The 16980-nt window shown below is 45.8% G+C and overlaps 2 protein-coding genes across 2 annotated transcripts in view; both read left to right on the top strand.

Annotated features, from left to right (window-relative positions):
• Positions 1 to 3493: 3493 nt before the first annotated feature.
• LOC103738917 (pyrethroid hydrolase Ces2e-like) lies at positions 3494 to 9782 on the top strand. The gene is made up of 12 exons (XM_029566462.1): positions 3494 to 3637; positions 4481 to 4685; positions 5323 to 5386; positions 5918 to 6051; positions 6134 to 6392; positions 6821 to 6919; positions 7184 to 7324; positions 7446 to 7526; positions 7757 to 7901; positions 8275 to 8412; positions 8883 to 8955; positions 9357 to 9782. The coding sequence occupies exons 1-12, from the start codon at positions 3565 to 3567 to the stop codon at positions 9541 to 9543; spliced, it is 1599 nt and encodes a 532-aa protein (XP_029422322.1). The 5' UTR covers positions 3494 to 3564; the 3' UTR covers positions 9544 to 9782.
• A 2848-nt stretch (positions 9783 to 12630) lies between these two features.
• Positions 12631 to 16980, top strand: part of LOC103738930 (cocaine esterase-like) — a 14306-nt gene continuing 9956 nt past the window's right edge. The window contains 1 exon segment of the mRNA XM_029566461.1: positions 12631 to 12749. Within this exon segment, the coding sequence (XP_029422321.1) occupies positions 12631 to 12749 (119 nt within the window).

Here is a 16980-nt window from a genome sequence, read left to right as displayed (position 1 = left end):
CCTTACCACATATACTCCTTTAATGGGTCAAGCCCCTCTTTGCTTTACTAGACAGCCTTTCTATGGAAGGATCTAGTAGGCTAGTTAGACCTTTTCTAGTAATCTCACAATCACTATCAAGATTGCTCTGATTACCTCTCTCCTCAGGTTGACTACTCTGACTCACCTGCTACAAATGGGAAAGTCTCTCCGAGCCACTCTATTTCTCAAGTTCTATATCTGCTTCTCTATCCAAACGCCTGGATCCTACCAGGACCCAGTGCTGCTGGGGATGCCCAATCTTCCTCATTGGCTTTTCCCCCATGACTTCTGGCAAATGCAGACTCTACACAAACCTGCAAAAAAAGATCCTTCCTCTCTCTACCACCTCCTCTTTCTATCTAGACATAAGCATTTCCTATGCTTCCAAAATGTTTCTAATCCTAACCCTGCTGTCATACTTCTCTCTTTCTCTCTCTCCCTCTCTCTTCTCTCTCTTTTCTCTCTCTCCTCTCTCTCTCCCCCCCTCTGAAAATAAAATCCATCTCTCCTCCCTCCACCCACCTTGCCACCTGCCTACCCAAACAAGACATCTTCCTCTATATCATATCAGCCTATCTCTGTCTCCCTACCAACTAGACTGGGACTTGTACCCTAAGATATTTATTTCCAGATGTAAACATGGCTCCTGACAACTAAAGTTTTCCTGTCCTCTTTCCTGGCCACACACATAAAAAGAACCCTGACTCTTATCCTCTTATTGTGGCCCTAGGGATAACACTAAGCACTGGGGCTGGACTTGCAGGCTCAAGAACCTCTGTAATTTACTACCACTCTTTATCTCAAGACATACAGGAGAGCCTTGATTAAATTTCAGAAAAGACTAATTAAAATTCAAAATTAGGCCATGTGTGGTGGTGCATGCCTTTAGTCCCAGCACTTGGGAGGCAGAGGCAGGCAGATCTCTGTGAGATCAAGGCAAACCTGGTCTACATTATGAATTACAGGCCAGCTGGGGCTACAGGGAGACTGTATCTCAAAAACAACAACAAAAAAAAAAAGAGGTGTGAGCTGGGTGTGATCACACGCACCTGTAACTCAACCCTCCGGATAAGGGTTCTAACTTCAGGCTAGCCTGCTCTACATAGCAAGACCCTGTTTCAAAAAAATAAAGATTTCTGTCTGACACTGTGTTCCTTGCCATAGGACTTAACATGTATGGCAGAATACATGAGGTCTGATGGAGGGATTGGGGAGGCATGGATGGGGGAGGGGTTCTAAATTTGATCAAGAACTATTGTATGAAATTACAAAAGCTCAATAAACAACATTAAATTAAAAAATAAAATAAAGACAAGTATTTATAGGCAATTAAGGGTTGCGGGGGAGCAAGTACATCAGGTCCCAACCTTCCCTGAGCATCTATACTCAGGCAATGGTTGATGAGAAAGGAAGAGACATTTTCTTATGTGATGTGGACACTGGTAAATTGCCCATACTCCTGTAAATAACCCCTCATTCACACTCTTATAAGGAAACCCAATTAAGCCCATTAAGTCACAGAAAGAAAGAGAGAGAAAGAGACCGAGAAAGCATGAAAATAGAAGATGGAGGGGCTGGAGAGATGACTCAGTGATTAAACATAATGGCTGCTCTTGCAGAGGGCCTGGGTTTGGTTCCCAGCACCTACATGATGGCTAACAACTGTCTGTAACTCCAGTTTCAGGGGATCAAACACATCTTGCCTCTGTAGACAACAACACAAACATGGTACACATACATACATACATGCAGGCAAAACACTCATACACATATAATGAAAAAATTAAAATTAAAAAAAATTTTGTCTTTTTGAGACAGGGTCTCCTTGTAGTCCCAGCTGTCCTGGAACTCACTATGTAGACCAGGCTGGCCTCAAACTCACAAAGATTTGCCTGCCTCTGCCTCCCGAGTGCTGGGATTAAAGGCGTGCACCACCACACCAAGCAAAATTTTAAATTTTAAAAAAGTAGAAAATGGACTAGTTGGAAGGAAAGGGGATCAGTTAGAGTGGGAAGAGGGAAAGAGAAAGTAATTGGAAATGAATACGATCAAAATACATTGTACAAATGTGTGAAAATGTCATAATAAAACATTGTTATATAGTGACTAAATAAATTTCCACAGTTGCAATGTGTTTCAATAAAACAGCCATAGCACAACAGAGGGTGTAGACTTAAGAGCACAACTGTAAGGGGGGAGGGGCCCTGCATGTGGTGTCAGTAGTCTATGACTCATGAGAGCAGGACGTTTTCGGGAAGAAGGGTACACTCAGAGCTCCCTATCGGGTGACCCAAGTGTCCCTTACTCAGCAGGGAACCTCACTCTCGTGATGGATGGCGATACCAACTGGTGACAGTCTTGGACCCCGGGATTTGTGTCTTTACAACAAGCAGTTTATTATAATATTCAGATGGTTTTTATATATTGCAAGTAACTGGCAGTCACATGGGATATGGCAGTCACATACAAAGATTTAGGGTACAAAGAAACAGGACATATAGTCTGTTAGTTGGCACCACAAGGATGCTTAAACTTTTACTCAAGGCTACCAATGCTGCCAGTCCAGTAATTTATTAGCCACAGTATTTTCTTTTCTTTTGCTGGCCTGAAACTCACTATGTAGACCAGGCTAGCCTTGAACTCACAGAGATCCGCCTGCCTCTGCCTCCTGAGTGCTAGGATTAAGGGTGTGCACCACCACAACCGACCACAATGTTTTCTTTCTTAGAGTTAAAAGCATGATAAACTTTTAGCTTTTAGCTCAGGAGTAAATCCTTAATCCTTAATCCTTAATCTCTTAGCTAATCATAGCTGAGTTATTTGTTCAGGACAGGGAGATGAGCTGAGGGTTGTTGACCAAGACACTCCCACAGAGCAAGGAGCCTGCACTTATGACCAGGCCACTATTCTCCTGCTAGTCTCGCAGTGTTCTACAAGACAGGGATTATCACAAGTACTGTTTTCAGCACCCCTTGCTTTAGCAGAGAATGCAGCTGGGACTTAAAAGTTTTAGACTTATCTAACTCTAGGGCCTGGCATCCTGGTTTCCTACAGCTCCCTGTATTGCTCATACAGTTCCTTTACCCAGATGAAATTGCTCAAATGGCCATCCCATTCTCCATCTATGGGATCCTCAGCATTCCCCTCCTTAGAGAAACCATCCCAGCTTTCCAGTTACAGCTTTCTGCTCCCTGCTCTCCTCTCCAACACACATACTGGGCCTGGGACTACAAGGACAATAAACATGGTGACTCCAGGTTTGGAGTGAGGGTTCTGGTATCTAGAACAGTTTCAGAAGCCATGCTGTGCCTTCCTAGGAGGCCAAAGAGGAAGAGAAACAGAAACAGCAGGTTTTCCCTGCCTGCCAAGAGTTGACTCCTGTCAACTCCGCCTAGCCAATGAACTTATCCTTCAATAACAACTTAGCCCTGCCCCACTAGTTCCCCGCCTATGCCATGTCTGGAAAGACCTGCATGCTCTGCTTCCTGTTGAAGAAACACAGTACATCCTACCACAGCATAGATTCAGGCGTGGGAGCAGATCATGTCACTGAACCAACTTCCTAGCTGGCTGAATGTTGTGACCTGTGGGCTCCTGCTTCTCCTCCATGTCCATGGTGAGATTTCCTAATGGGGTGACGGGGACAGAATCAGAGTAGCCAAATTTTATAATAAAATCAGAGACTGAGACTGTGGGACAAAAAAAGACCAGGGAAGGGGAAGCTAATGGAGATGATATGATGGTATGGGGAAGTATACCACCCAATGTCCATTCCAAATCCCACAGAGTGACCCCTGTAGCACACACAGGCCTGAAGCTATCAGTGTGAGAGGCTCTGAGGAACAACAAACCTGGAAGTCAGAAGTACCAGGTAGACCCATATCTATAGGCTTTGTGTGTTGTTATAGCAGGGTCAGACATCAGTGACTGACGGCCTCAGTGAGCTACATGGACAGAGACACCACCTGAAATGGCATCATTGTGTAGACTGCATGTCACTGGTGACAGCAATGAGCCTCTGATAGTGGAAAGATGTTGGCAAATTGCCCACAGGTTCCTCTGAAGGATGCTGCCCTGGCCTCATATATACCAAGTGCCTGTCAAGGACACTGCCCTGGTCTCATATACACCAGGTGCCTGTGAAAGATTCTGCCCTGGCCTCATATACACCAAAGATAATGATCCAAGCAAACCAGAAAAGGAAGGGAAGTAACAGATCCTCCAGGCTGATTTGGAGATTTTCATTTTTCTTATGGAAACAGGCAAGATTTGCCAAATTCTGTTACATCAAAATGCGATTCTGTAGGAGGGAAGGTTACAGGGAGGTAGGAGCTGGTGTAGTTGACAAATCCCGCAGGGGAAGGAGGGCTTGACTGGATACTTCCTACGCCTTTAGACACGGAGAGAGGCAGGGCTGCCGAAGGGCAGACCCAACCTTGATGTCTATGTCCATTCACAGGTGAAGGCTCAGCTAGCCTCATCAGGACCACCCACACAGGGCAGGTGAAGGGCAGCCTTATCCACGTGAATGGCACCAAAGTGGGTGTCCACACCTTCCTGGGAATTCCCTTTGCCAAGCCACCTCTAGGACCTCTGCGGTTTGCATCCCCTGAGCCCCCTGAACCATGGAGTGGTGTGAGGGATGGAACCTCCTACCCAGCCATGTAAGTTCTCCTGGGACTGTGGGGACTACAGGCTTTGGGATAGACAGGAACTCTGAGATCTGGACTGGGCTGCAGTGAGTTCTTCATCTCAACCCCTCAGCTGCAGTCCCTCTGTGGTGGGGATATACTGCTGGTCCCAGGGAAGGGCAGCAGTAATGGTGCCTTAGAAAAATCACCTTCCACAGTCACCTTGCCAAGCTATAAGACTGGGTATCATTGACCAAGAAACAAGTATATGTGCCTCCAACTGGAGCCTCTGTAGTAGAGAGAGTTTCATTGAGAGTCTGGACACCAGATGAAGGATATCTTACTACCCTATGGGAAAGTATCATCCATTTACCACTGCAGCACCTTTGTGGACAAAGGACTCCAATACCCAGGCCTCAAAGAGTACAGAGAGAAGTACTGAATGTCACTGCATGCTGCCAATAGTTTTCAATATCCCAGTCTCAGAAAGAATGAGGTCCAAGGCCCATCTGGAATCCTTCCTAAAAATTTGGACTCCATATCAGTTTCCCCAGAGCCTGTGACTTACCTTTGTGGAAGGGTCCTATGTTAATAGGGCATCATGGGGTAGAAAGAGGAGCTAAGGGTGACTAACTCTGTTTCTTTTTTTAATGTATGCACATACCTCTAGTTTTCATATGTTGGTCACAAACTACTCCCTCTCTGGTTTTGGCTTTTCTATCTCCTGCCTGAAAGTATGCTTCCCTATGTTACATGTGATTTCATGGAAAGCTTCTCTTGGAAGATGAAGCCTGGATGTAGTCAGGCTCTTAGACCCATATCTATAGGCTTTGTGTGTTGTTATAGCAGGGTCAGACATCAGTGACCGACGGCCTCAGTGAGCTACATGGACAGAGACGCCACCTGAAATGGCATCACTGTGTAGACTGCATGTCACTGGTGAAAGCAATGAGCCTCTGATAATGGAAAGATGTTGGCAAATTGCCCACAGGTTCCTCTGAAGGATGCTGCCCTGGCCTCATATATACCAAGTGCCTGTCAAGGACACTGCCCTGGCCTCATATACATCAAATGCCTGTCAAGGACACTGCCCTGGTCTCAATGGGAAGCTTTAGCCTGTTCTCCAAGGGACTAGAGCCCTGTCTGTGGCTCAGAGGAGTTCTACCTATGTGTCTATCTACACCAGGGCAAAGTAGTCAATAGTCTAGGAGATAGCCCAGGTGAGCCTTGAGCTGGATGAGAACCTCCTAGCTTTATTTCCCCAGGTGATGGTATGGATCCATGGTGGTGCACTGGTTGTGGGCATGGCTTCTATGTATGATGGATCCAGACTGGCAGCCACTGAGGATGTTGTGGTGGTCACTATTCAGTACCGCCTTGGTGTCCTAGGCTTCTTCAGGTGAGCCTGAGGCTTGTTTGGGCAAAAGAAGCTGAGCAAAGCCAGTACATTCTTGTGATCCCTGTACCTGTGGACTTCACAGCACTGGAGACCAGCATGCCAGAGGCAACTGGGGCTACCTGGACCAAGTAGCTGCCCTACGCTGGGTCCAGCAGAATATTGCCCACTTTGGAGGCAACCCTGACCGGGTCACCATTTTTGGAGAGTCAGCAGGTGGCATAAGTGTGTCTTCACATGTGGTGTCCCCATTATCCCAAGGACTCTTCCATGGTGCCATCATGGAGAGTGGGGTGGCCCTGCTACCTGGCTTCATCGCTAGCTCTTCTGACATGGTCTACAGAGTAAGTACTGTCAACCACCCAACCCCTAACCCTGCTGCCTCAGCTGTTACCCTCTGATACTCTGGTACTCTCTGTTCTATGAAGACAAAAAGGAGCATGGGAACTGTCTCCTTGCTAGAAAACTCTGAGAACCTCAAAGGTCAGACCCCACATTCCTCTGCTTCGTATAGGCTGAGCACATTATGTGACCAGCAAAGCTGCACTCAGGGGTCCTAGTCATTGGCACAAATTGGTATGCAGGTGGAATGGTTCATCTGGTTGTCACATCTAAGCCACAGGAAAGTGAGAATAATTTCATACTTTTCACAATCCATACACAGTATGATGTGATATCAATGTTTGGGGCCAATAGCATCTATTGCGGTTATGAAAAACTCTATAATCCCTTCATAGAAGGATTATTCAGCTTCTGCCTGATCACTTTACAGATAGTGGCCAACTTATCTAGATGTGAGGCTGTGGACTCGGAGGATCTAGTGCACTGCCTGAGAGGCAAGAATGAAGAGGAAATTCTGGCTATTAACAAGGTTGGTAGAAGTGGGGGACAGCAGAGAATGGGAAAACTAGTCCCTTCTACCTTGAACTAATGGTTTCATCTCCATGAGTTGGTGTCCTTTTCTTCCAATATGCAAATATGAATACCAAGCTAGGTTAATCTAGGTGTAGGATTTCTTGGGGGACATGGTGGGATAAACATCTTGAGACAAATTAAGAAATGGTGGCAGTAACTCAGTGGGCATCAGAATATGTATGTGCTTGATCCTCATGACTGACCTTTCAATGCCAATCAGGTTTTCAAGGTCATCCCTGGCATTGTGGATGGGGAGTTCCTACCTAGACACCCTCTGGAGCTGTTGGCCTCTGTGGAATTTCACCCTGTCCCCAGCATCATTGGTGTCAACAATGATGAATATGGTTGGCTCCTTCCCGTGGTGAGACGTAGTTCCAAGTGTCTGGGAACCTGGGGACTCATATGGTGGGTAATGGGAGCTCAAAGATTCATTTGTCCAGGTCCATCCCACCCCACACTGAAGACTGTTCTCTGTCTCCCAGATCATTGACTCTGCTCACACAAAAAAGGAAATAACCAGAGAGACTCTGCAGGATATTGTGAAGAGCAAAACAGCACAGATGGTGAAATACCTTGAGTCCCGTCCCAGTAGAGAGGGTCCCCATATATCCTGTACAGATAATAATCCCCAGGAAAAAAACTGATGTCTGCATGCTCCTGGGTAGAGTCATTCCAAAGCTTGCACCTGTCCCCCTTTATCCTAATTCATTCCAGGCCCCATCTTACTATATAAGGTTGCTCCCTCCCTGCCCTAGAGCCTCTAACCTAACTCCTCATGATCTCCCTGGGCTAGATGTTGCCTTCTGAGTGTTGTGATTTGCTGATGGAAGAATACATGGGAGACACTGAGGAGCCCCAGACTCTCCAAGTACAGTTTCATGAGATGATGGGGGACTTCATGTTTGTGATTCCTTCCCTACAAGTAGCACATTTTCAATGTGAGTATATCTGTAGAGAGGCCTGATGCCTAGCAGATTAGCAAAGTGTGATATCCAGATCTCCACCCATGTCTGTATCATGATTCAGGTACCAGGCATCTCAGTAAATCCTTGTCTGATGTAAGAGACTAGCATCCAGGTACAGATAGGAAACAAGTTAATGATACGCAGTGACTTACCCAAACTACTCAGTCTGAAGTCTAGGGTAATGATTTAACCAAGGCCTTTCACACAGCCAGTGTTCCAGTCTGGAGCTCCCCACTCAACTCCTGAGATTCCACATAGCTTTATATAGAGGTAGCTTATCAACAAGGATGAGGCAGGACAGCTCCAGGTGAAAGACAACTTTGTCATCATGTGTCCTTTCCCCCAGGTTCTCATGCCCCTGTCTACTTCTACGAGTTCCAGCATCGGCCCAACTTCCTCAAGGATGTCAAGCCACCCCACGTGAAGGCTGACCATGGTGACGAGATTTTGTTTGTCTTTGGATCTGCCCTCAGGGGCCACAAAAGTGAGTCTTCCTTCTTTTCCAGGAGCTGAATGGGGCCTCAGATGGGTATCTGAGGGACGACTGAACTCACGGTCCGTTGAAGAAACTGAGGCTCTGTGAAAGTACATGATCACGTGTGCACAATCTTACAGCTCAAAGGGCTACAGCATAGTTAGACTCTGAACCCTTCCTAGTCTGGCCTGTGCTCCTTTCACTTGCTCCCACCCTGAATTTGGTGTCAATCCTAGGAACATAGGGGGTCAATTTAAAGTCATGATAGTTCTTTAAATGACTTTACCCATGTCAGAAGGAAGGAGAACATGCTGGAGCAGGACTAAGGGCTTGAGTGGGTCCTGCATCCTGGGTGGTAGAGAGAGGAAACCATACTTGAAGCCCAGAGCTAGGCGACAGCTGGGGTAGTGAAGTGGAGCACGAATGGGCAGCAGCATGTGATGAATGTGCATGCACCCTTGCCCTCCTCCCATCTACAGTTGACCTCACTGAGGAGGAGTTGCTGCTGAGCAGGAAAATGATGAAGTACTGGGCCAACTTTGCACGGCATGGGTGAGAGGATGCCCCTCCCTCAACCTCCTAGGGGTGGGTCCCATCCAGGATTCCCCTTGTCTATGATGGTCTCATAAGCATGCATGCATCCTGCTTCTCCAATGCCAGGACCTACTCCACACTGGGTTCCCAGTTACTGATCAACTTTCAGTGACCTGGAGGGGTAGACCACAGAACTATGTTCTTTATAGCCTGCCTCTACAGAGGGACAAAACAGGCCAGGTAGCCATGCTTCACATAGAGCAGACACTAATGGGAGCTCTCTGTGTTTCTAGCCCTTCACCTCTCCTCCCCCCAAAACTCCCTGGATTTCTTGGTCCACTGCCTTGATTCAAATTAGGGAGTCCAGTCTTGGCTCAGAGTGACCCTCACCCCTCCCTACTGGGAGGACATATCCACAGGAACCCCAACAGTGAGGGCCTGCCCCATTGGCCAGTGTTTGACAAGGACAAGTATTACCTACAACTGGACATCCAGCCTGCTGTGGGTCGTGCCTTGAAGGCCCACAGGCTGAAGTTCTGGACCAAGACCCTGCCCCAGAAGATCCAGGAGCTAAAGTTTGCTCAGGACAAGCACACAGAGTTGTAGCCCCATCTATCAGGAAGTTGTATAGGTTTGAATGCAGGTGGGGTCAGCTTGGGTTTCCCAAATGCCCATGAAGACCATAGATTTATTCCAATATTTGTGTAGCCATTCTTAATCTCTACACTCATCCATTCAACCAAGATGTAAGAAGAGCCACTATATGACATTCCTTACTAAACTGGTTGGGTCATCTTCGTTAGACTTAATAAATGGGAGCCCAAAGTGCTCCATCTTCCTCCACATCCCACTAGACCTGGACACCTTCCTTCCTCACCTCATCTCCCCATCCTCTTTCTGTCTCTTCTCCAAGCTCTAGACTCTCTTCAAGTAAAGTAACACGGGAATGCTGACCACACAGGAGCTGGCTGTGTCAAAATCCAATGTCCTTCTCTCAGCAACTCTCATGTTTTCTCACATTTATAAGTGGCCAATAGAAAGCCTAATTATGGAGCTGGAGAGATGGCTTGGTGGTTAAGAGAACTGGCTGCCCTTGCAGAGGACCTATGTTCAATTGGTGGCTAAGCCATTTGTAACTCCAGTTCCAGAGGAATCCGACACCCTTTTCTGACCTCGGCAGGCATTGCATGACACAGGTGCACTTACACACATGCAGACAATACACTCAGACACATAAAATAAAATTAAATAAATCAATAAAATAATTTTTAAAAAAAGAAAACCTGATTACCCAAAGTCCCACTTTCTTCACAAGTTCGGGATGCTGTTCCCCGAAGACCATAAACTGCAAGCTGAGCTCTATGGTGGGTATCTATGGCCCTAGCAACTTGACAGACTGAGAGGATTCTATGAGCCCAGGAGTTCCAGGCAAGCCTGAGCAATCCAGACACACATCACTAAACCAAGATAAAAAATCATAAGCTGGATAACTTATAAAGCACAGAAGTATGTGCACTGTTTTGGAGACTGAAAAGTCCAGAGTCAAGATGCCAGTACATTTGTTGGGTATAAAAGCTTTCTCTATGGCTCAAAGATTTGCAAACAATGGGCAAACAATGGCATTCTGGACCTTCTAAAGGACCCAGCTCTTAATATCATCACTAGGTTTCGGCAAATGAATCTGAGTCACACATAGCTCCTAGAGCTCCCTGACATCAGTCACTAAGGGTGTCAACTATTGAAAAAAATTGTATATATTTCCCCTGTATGTGAAATGTCATCTATTTCTTTCCCAAATTATGATTTGTCTACTTTTGTGAGAAGTAAGACTGGGCATGTTCATAGACACCTCAAGCTGGGCCAGGAAGCAGAGGGTTGACAAGAAAGTCCTTGTGGGTTTCTCAGTGGCCCATCTTCTGATACTCTTCTCAGGGGTTCTGCAGACACTGTGAGGCCTACACCTGCATGCTCACACTACATCTGTGAAGATGTTTGGCTCTGGGGTATACCCTGGGAAATGGGATGGGGAGGTCAAAAGGCCCAGATGTGTCTAGCACAATTCTAGTCCCCAGACTCCCTGAGGGCTTCCTTGTATATGTACGTATCCTCCAGCCTTCTGTAATTCCTCCTGAAATCTCGTGACTCTTTGACCCCTCGGGTGATTAATTTTCACTCTTGCCTTATAGCTGTCCTTAAATTTTTTTAATTTTTTTATTTTTATTTTATGTGTATGAATGTTTTGCCTGCATGTATGTAAATGCACCACATGCATGCAATGCCTGTGGAAGACAGTAGAGGGCATTCATTTCCCAGGAACTGGAGTAACTAATGGTTGTTAGCCGCCATGTAGGTGCTAAGAACCATCCTCATGTCCACTGATAGAGCAGCTAGTGCTCCTAACCACTGAGCTATCTCTCCAGCCCCATCCTTAAATATTTATTTTATCCACCACTACAATGTCTCTTTTGTGTTTTATGTCATTTACAAAGGTGTCAAACTGTACTCAATTTGCCTCTTTGTTCCTTCAAAGCATCTGCTCTATAATTAAAAGAATGCATCCTACAGGCCCTACAGGCCCTTAACTCTGACCAGCTTACCCTTTGGGGGCACTGATTTTTCCAGAGCAAAGTCTCTTTCCAGCTACTACATTGAGCCCAATCACAAGGTACTATGACTTTTCAGGTAAACTTGAAGGTCCTTGCCTTGCCCACTGTGGGCATGAGGATAATGTTAAGCCTGGGCTCAGGAGCTAGCTGGAAGGAAGAGCCCATTCCTTCAGGGAAGGCAGATTGGTGCCTAATACTTCCGCTATAGCCTGAATGCATTGTTGAACCACTGCTGCAAACATGTCTCTGTGTGGGTTTCATTCCTGCTGAGGCACAAGAAACTTCACCAAGGGGGTTAGGCCACTTAGACTTTCAGTAACTGTTACAGTTTGAATCTAAAATGTGTCCCACAAGTCCATGTTTTGAGTACTGGGTTCGCAGCTAGTGGGCTACTTTAAAAGCTATGGATTCTTTAGGAGACCTAGCTGCACTGCCAGAATAGATCCCTAGGGGAAGCCTTTGAAAGTTATATGTACCTGGTTCTAGTCTAGATCTCTCTGCTTCCTAATCTACACCATATAAACACTCACTGTCACAAGCCCCTGTCACCACAAACTCCCACCACTGTTACCAGAGTTGTTAGGGTTAGAGCCTGGGCTCCAGCAGCCCCTAACAAGCCAGGCCCAGTCACCTGCCCTCAATACACCAATTAAACAAACAAGTAGTATCAGGGTGCAGTGGTGCTCACCTTTAATCCCAGCACTCAGGAGGAATTCAGAGCAAAGCGTGGGGTAGAAAGATATAAAAATGTACAGCTTGGCAAACAAAGATGTATGAATAGATTTAAAGTTATGAATAAAGAAAATTAGTTGTTAAGGAGATTAATGACGTTAAAGAGTCCCTCAGTTTGTACTGAGACAATCAGAAAACTGTTTTAAGAATAAGACCCATTCCATCAAAGGTCCAGGGTCTAAAATAGCAAATTCATCTGAAAGATTTTCCTGTGAAAAGAGAGTACCTGAAAGAAAGAGTCAGGGGATGCTTTGCTAATAAAGGGTCACCTAAGGGAATGTTTCCCTGGTTCAGCAGAACAAGTCCTTGGAGGCCACTGTAGTCATGGTTCAAGGAGGTCTGGCTACATCTAGAGATGGCAGTAGAACTTGGCATCATCCATGGGATTCTAGCTTTGCAGGCATGCAGAATGCAAGAGTTACAGAGTCATAGGGGCTTCACCAAGGTTCTAGAAAAAGCCTGTGTGGTCATACAGTATGTAGCAATGTCGTGTTTCTTAAAGCGAGCCCCAGAGCAGGCTATGTATGAAGGTCTGAGGGTGGAACCTAAAGTTGCAATGGAAACCCCAGGATGTTGGAGATGCCAAGGAAAGCTGCAGGTACCAAGGGAACCTATCCATAAGAAGCCACATTTTATCCACTTACCCAGTCACAGCTGAGTGACCTGATTATTTTGTTTGTTGCTTTTTTTTAATTTTTGAAACAAGGTCTCTGTATAGCTCAGGCTGGCTCTGAACTCATGCTCTCCCTACCTTAGCCTCTTGAGTGCTAGGATTACAAGTATGGGCCTCCAAGCACAGGTGTGTGTGTGCGTGTGTGTGTGTGTGTGTGTGTGTGTAAGTAAGTAAGTAACTGAGTTTGTGTGTGCATTCATCCATACAGGCACATACTGAGACCAGAGGTTGAAATCAGGATGTCTTCCTCAGTCAATTCTCCATCTTATTTTTTAAGATCCTCTTGCTGAGATTGGATCTCACAGTTTTGGCTAGGCTGGCTGGCCAGCAAGCCCCCACGATCTGCCAGTTGTGTGCCCCAGTGCTGGGATTATAGACAGGTGCTGCAGTACTGACTTTTACATGATTGCTAGGGATCCAAACTCAGTTCTTCATGTTTGTGAAGCAAGCGTTTACTTACCGAGTTATCTCCCTAGCCCCATCCATGGTTTGGCTACTTTCATTTCATTTTTCAAATTGCATTTGTGCCAGGCTTGCACATGCCTTTAGTCCCAGCACTGAGGAGGCAGGTGGATCTCTGTGAGATTGAGGCCAGCCTGGTCTCCATAGCAAGTTCTAGGTATCTAGGACTATAGGGAGACCCTGTCTCAAAAAGACAATAAATAAATAAATAAATAAATGCTTTTGTTTGTTGTGTGTGCACACAAGTGTGTATGTGTGTGAACACATTCCATAGTGCACATGTGGAAGGTAGAGGACAATTTGCAGGAATCAGTTCTTTTCTTTCTTCATATAGGTCCCAGGGATCGAACTCAAGCCATCAGGCTTAGCAGCAAGGACCCACTGAAACATCTTGCTGGCCTCATGGCTGTGTGTGTTTTGTTTTTGTTGAGTTTTCAAAATATGTTTATTGAGTTTTTATGCATTGTATATAATAGATCTCAATCAAATTTAGGCCCGCTCCCTCATCCATACTCCCCATTGCTCCCCCACTGGACTTTATGCATTCAGTCATCTTTGTTAAGTCCTATCTGTTCAAGCATTTGTACCCAGTTGTCCCTTGGTGCAAGTTCATCCACTGGAGTCTACTCAGCCTATCTAGAGTCACTCCCTTAAAGATGATCTACACTCACTCCTTGTTGATTTTTTTTAATGTGCATGAGTGTTTTTCCTGCATGTATGTATGTATACCATATGAGTGTCTGGTGCCTATAGAGACCAGAAGAGGGCATTGGATCCTCTGGAACTGGAATTACAGATGGTTGTAAGCTGTTATGCGGGTCCTGAGAACTGAGCCCGGGTCCTCTGCAAGAGCAACAAGTGTTCTTAACTACTAAATCATTTCTCCAGCTCCCCTGCCATGGCTACTTTTAATAAAGATTTATGGATAATTATATACATTACTTCATGTGACTACATGCTTTCAATCAATTTTTTAAAGATTTATTTTTATTTATGTGTGTGTGTTTGTGTGAGCACATGTCATGACTGTGTGGGTGCCCTTGGAGACCAAAAGAGGGTGTTGGATACCCTGGAGCTGGAATTACAGGCAGTTGTGAACCACTTGCTGTGGGTACTGAGAACTGAACTCAGGACCTCTGTAAAAGCAGCAAGTACTTTAACTACCAAGCCATCTCTCCAGCTCTTGCTTTCAAGTTTTGGCTTTAAGTCAGAACAGAATTGCTGAATCTTATGACAAGTTTGTTGAACCTTAAAGAAGTTGTAGGTCTGGGGACATAGCTCAGTGATGGAGAGTTTGACTAGTTTGTGCAAGGCCGTGAGTTGGACACCCAACACCCTAGAAAATAAAACAAAGCCAAATCAGATGACATAGGCCTGTAATCGCAGCTAGTCTGAGGGCTGAGACAATAGGATCACAGGTTTAAACCTGCCTGAGCTACAGAACAAGTGCTAGCCAATCTGGGAAACCTAGTGAGGCCCTGTCTCAAAATAAAAAGGGGTGGGAACAGCTCAGTGGTATGTTCTGGGTCTAGGCAGAGGGTTTCTGGGATATCCAAGAGAGAGAGAAAAAGCCACATAGCCCCTTTAATGGAGACAAAAGAGAACAGGGGACAAGAGGAGATGGCCACCCCCACCCCCACCACCCTCACCCCCCTATCCCCCACTGGTCACTGGCTCCCTGTGATCTCTATCAGCAACCTCTGCTACATCAGTATGGCACTTGTGCAGTACCCACCTTGCCTAGTCCCACCTTGAGCCCTGCCTATGCCCTGCCCTGTCCAAACTCCTACCTGGATAAAGCCCTGATTATCAGCTACTTGTAGGTGAAATGCAGCAGGAACCTCAGCCACACCCCACAGCGTCACAGACACAGGCCTGCCATTCCACCATGCAGCTAGACCTACTTTGTGAAAAGCTAAGTGCAGTGGCCTCTGGGCTCTTGTTTCCTACAGGGGCGACAGGGACTCCGGTCAGACCTGCTAAATTGTGCAGAAACAGAACCTAAGACTGAGGGAAAGATGGCATCAGGGAGACGGAAGTGGAGTTCATGGTACACATTGATGTACACATCGATGTGCCTAAAGTGCTCAAGATGGGTTCCTGAAACAGCAAGTGATCTATGCCAAATGAGATACTCAACACTGACCAGTCAGTTGAGTAAGGATGACTGGGAGGGGCTGGGCAGGCTGAACAGATCAATAGTCAGGGCAGGGTAGGTGAGGTGGGACTTGGAAACTTTTCCTACTATGTTTGCGGCTGGAGCTGCCACTATCTGTTGATAATAATAATAATATTCACATTATGGTTTCTCTCTGAATGTGGCTCCCCCTTAGCCAGAGAAGTACCCCCAGCACTGTCCAAAGGATACCCATGTAAGATTACTAGACCTATGGGATGCAGAAGCCCCCCTACACTGCATTCCAAGGTTGATCTGAGCCATCACTGGATTCTCTTCACCCAGTATATCAGACATGGGACAAAAGGTGTGGCTTGAATACTAGGTCAAAAGTGATATGTTTTGTCACTTCCTGCCAGGAAGTCACTAGGTCCATATCAGGATCTCAGGTAAGGCAAGCACTGTGTCTGGGTGTGTCCTCAACTCTTGATGCTCTTACCACAGTTCTCCCAGTGCGAGATACAATCATCCACCACTGCCTTATTTCAATCTAACCTGCTCAGCAGGAAGCTGCATTCACTTCATGGTCACAGGCTGCCCCACCTGCTTCTTTTCCTGATACTGCCAACCTTGGAGATCATCAGAACTTTCCAGGCAGGAAGATCTCCCTGAGCCTCACTGATGGCTCCCTCTTAAAAGAAGATTTGGCTGGGTGTGATGGCACATGCCTTTGATCCCAGCACTTGAGAGGCAGAAGCAGGTAGATTTCTGTAAGTTCACAGCTGGTCTGGTCTACAAAGTGAGTTCCAGGACAGCCAGGGAAGCACAGTGACACCCTGTTTTAAAATACATATATTGGCTATCCCCAGACAACCACAAATCTGTGAATAAATTAGTTTTTATTTCCTATAATTTTCTACACATGAAGTCATACAGGCTGCATTTGTGGGGATTGGGGAGGAAAGAGGAGGATGTCTTCTCATCTAGCATGTTGGTTGGTTGTTCTTATTTTTCTTGCAGAATTAGGAACTGAACCCAGGCCTTTAATCGCATGTTTAGTTAGCTTCCTTTTAAAAATACTGATAAAGACCTACTAAATTGATTTTACAACTGGCTAATGTACTTTAGTTTGCTATAGAAAACACTATACCCAGCTAACCTCCAAGGCACAGGACAAAGATCAACCATTGTTTGTTGATGAATCCTGCCTTCTTCCATATGAGTGCGTGATGACTAGAAATATACATACCTCTCCTTAGGGCCTCTAGTGTCCATGGAAATGAAATTGTGCCTTTCTTAGTAAACTCCAACATCCAGCCCCCTTTTAATCCTGTTGCCAATCATTTCTAACCACGATGAACTCTTTCAGCTTAAAACCTTCACAGGGCTATGAGATTTACTCAAGCTTCTTTGACATTTTATTGTGATCCCAGAGACTACAGTGAGGAGAATTC

The sequence above is a fragment of the Nannospalax galili genome, unplaced genomic scaffold (assembly GCF_000622305.1).
Source record: "Nannospalax galili isolate Female #2095 unplaced genomic scaffold, S.galili_v1.0 scaffold799, whole genome shotgun sequence".
Taxonomy (NCBI): domain Eukaryota; kingdom Metazoa; phylum Chordata; class Mammalia; order Rodentia; family Spalacidae; genus Nannospalax; species Nannospalax galili.
This window is presented reverse-complemented; position numbering and strand designations above follow the sequence as displayed.

Coding starts and splice junctions, on each gene's coding strand:
- LOC103738917 (XM_029566462.1), top strand. CDS start 3,565: ATGTCACTGAACCAACTTCCTAGCTGGCTGAATGTTGTGACCTGTGGG. Junction 3,638..4,480: donor GCTTCTCCTCCATGTCCATG/GTGAGATTTCCT, acceptor GTCCATTCACAG/GTGAAGGCTCAGCTAGCCTC. Junction 6,052..6,133: donor GGTGTCCTAGGCTTCTTCAG/GTGAGCCTGAGG, acceptor TGGACTTCACAG/CACTGGAGACCAGCATGCCA.